We start from the raw sequence: 2,500 nt of genomic DNA, 5'->3' as shown, positions 1-2,500 counted from the left end.
TGACAATATGTATATAATAATATTTATATTAATAATAAATTTACATATATATACATGTTTATACACACACACACACACATACACACACACACACACACACACACACACACACACACACACACACACACACACACACACACACACACACACACACATATATATATATATATGTATGTATGTATATTTGTATATGTGTGTGTGTGTGTGTGTGTGTGTGTGTGTGTGTGTGTGTGTGTGTGTGTGTGTGTGTGTGTGTGTGTGTGTGTGTGTGTGTGTGTGTGTGTGTGTGTGTGTGTGTGTGTGTGTGTGTGACTTTTTTAGAGAATGTGGTACCAATATTACCTCATAGTGATCTTTTGACGATGCGTACTGAAGGGCTGAGTGATCACCATTGTTCTGAAAATTAACATCTGCTCCACGACCAATCAGAAGCCTGACAACTTGCTCTCGTCCAGCTGAAGAAGCAATCATGAGAGGTGTCCAGCCACACTGTGATAAGACATATATTTACATTAATAAAAGTAAAAGACTCGAGAATCTAAAAAAAATTAACAAGAATGAGAAACTAATTATATAATAGAACTTTTTAAAGATGATGCAAAAACAAGAAGGGGCAGATAAAATTATCAAATAAGCACATACATCATCAGAACTGTCGACTGGGGCTCCATGCTCAATCAGAAAACTTGCAATCTCCTCATGTCCTCCACATGAAGCCCAATGAAGAGCCTGTCGTCCACTCTAAAAGAAGAAAGGCAAAAAACAAAGTAGCACCCATCAAAAAGCAATAGCAAACAACTTAAACTAACAACTATTAATAAATCAATATATGTATAACTTATGGTATTGGAGATATGTAACTATTTAATATTAAGTGCATTTTTAATCTATTATATAGAGTTTCAGATTGATGTGATTTATTAAATAATGTATCTTATTTTTTCAAACTAGCATTTTCACACATGTCTAAATGGTCACCATCAGGGATTTTTCAAAATATTTATCAATTCACTGGCTTTTACATATTGGCATCCTCTTTAAAGAAAATCTGTAAAGATATTTGGCAACATTTAACCACAGCTTATGCCTTGACCAATACACAGACTAATTACTTAGGTGCTTTGAATAATCCATGATCAATATAATAGCAGTGAAAAACTCCTGTGACTCTTTTACTAAGATTATGAGAATGCTTCTAATTCTTAGTATTGTAAAGCACTAAAACATCAATAAGCCTAGTAACCTCAAAGGATGAGGTTAAGGTGTTCAGCAGGTGAATTAGATTTTTTGCAGTTGGGCGTATGGCACACGTGTTTATGCATATAAATGTCATTTCCAAGTAATAAGTATGAAACTAACCTAATCATTATTACTACTCTAATTGTGAGTAATATCATATTCTCATGTCAAGGGGCCTCCATCTTGTTTCTTGTATGCAGAGGACAACAATTGGGGGCTTTTCTGCCGTACCAGTAATCAGTTCCAACTCCAAATTGATCAATGTGGCAAATTTACCCACACTATATTAGGCAAAGCTTATAAAAGCTCTTCTAAATACATATTGACTATATTAAAGTTATACTTGTTTGCTCTCTGATGACAAGCAACTATGGAAGTTTTCAAACTCATTCTTGCCAGATTATTTGTGTTAGAGGTTGTTTAACTTCCAAAGGTGTGTACACCATTGTAACGGCTTGATTCAGTACCATTCGTGTGTATCATTATAGTTTCTCCATCTTTATCTAAAGACCAACAAGATATGTGATGTCAACGCGGTAAATGGTTAATCATAATGAAAAGAAGACACTGTATTTCTACGATCTTATTTACAGGTGCTTTCTATTACTTACATCATCAGTTTGGGTGAGGAGTCTGTTGTTGGCTAAAACTTTAATCTTGAGTTCCTCATATCTGCCTTCATAGGCTGTCTGGTGGACATTAAATGATGTATTTTCGGCTATCATCTTTGCGCACTGATTCAATTGAATGTGACAAATGCACTATTGTAAACAAACAATGATGTTGTGGTTTCGGAGTGTTGTCATTGGGATACGAACGCAAAATAAAAGAAACAATAGTACATGTAAACTATAATATCCATTTACATTGTCTTTACATAACACAAAATATATCAAACCAAAACGAGCAATAAACTGTATGTAAATGCTCTATATAAAACTATTTTATATAAAAAATGTAAAACCAAACCAAACAACGAAATGCAATTTTAGAAATATCTTCAAGGCATTCATTATACACTGAAATCGTATGTGGTAAGTTACCGAATAATTTTAATAGTAGCATTTACGTCTTTAACTTTGTATGTGAAAAAGTTAGTGTTCGTGGAGGAAAGTGGCTGTCTACTCTCTATATGAGAACATGTAGTGTAGCTGTAATAAGAGTAACTAACTGTAACAAGAAGATACACAGTAAAGAGAGAGTGGTTATTCAATAATCATGATCATATTAATTAACTTCATCGTAAAACAATTTCACTTGC

General features: G+C 33.7%; 1 protein-coding gene across 1 annotated transcript in view; it reads right to left on the bottom strand.

Moving 5' to 3' along the window:
• Positions 1-2,068, bottom strand: part of LOC113813204 (26S proteasome non-ATPase regulatory subunit 10) — a 3,141-nt gene extending 1,073 nt beyond the window's left edge. Inside the window, exons 1-3 of the mRNA XM_070119659.1 lie at positions 1,851-2,068; positions 643-741; positions 343-489 (exon numbers count right to left, since the gene is read on the bottom strand). Coding sequence (XP_069975760.1) covers positions 343-489; positions 643-741; positions 1,851-1,964 — 360 coding nt within the window. The 5' untranslated portion in view covers positions 1,965-2,068. The remainder of the gene's footprint in view (positions 1-342; positions 490-642; positions 742-1,850) is intronic.
• Positions 2,069-2,500: the final 432 nt, after the last annotated feature.

The sequence above is a fragment of the Penaeus vannamei genome, unplaced genomic scaffold (assembly GCF_042767895.1).
Source record: "Penaeus vannamei isolate JL-2024 unplaced genomic scaffold, ASM4276789v1 unanchor495, whole genome shotgun sequence".
NCBI lineage: Eukaryota > Metazoa > Arthropoda > Malacostraca > Decapoda > Penaeidae > Penaeus > Penaeus vannamei.
The sequence above is the reverse complement of the archived record's forward strand: the minus strand, read 5'-3'. Positions and strand labels throughout refer to the sequence as shown.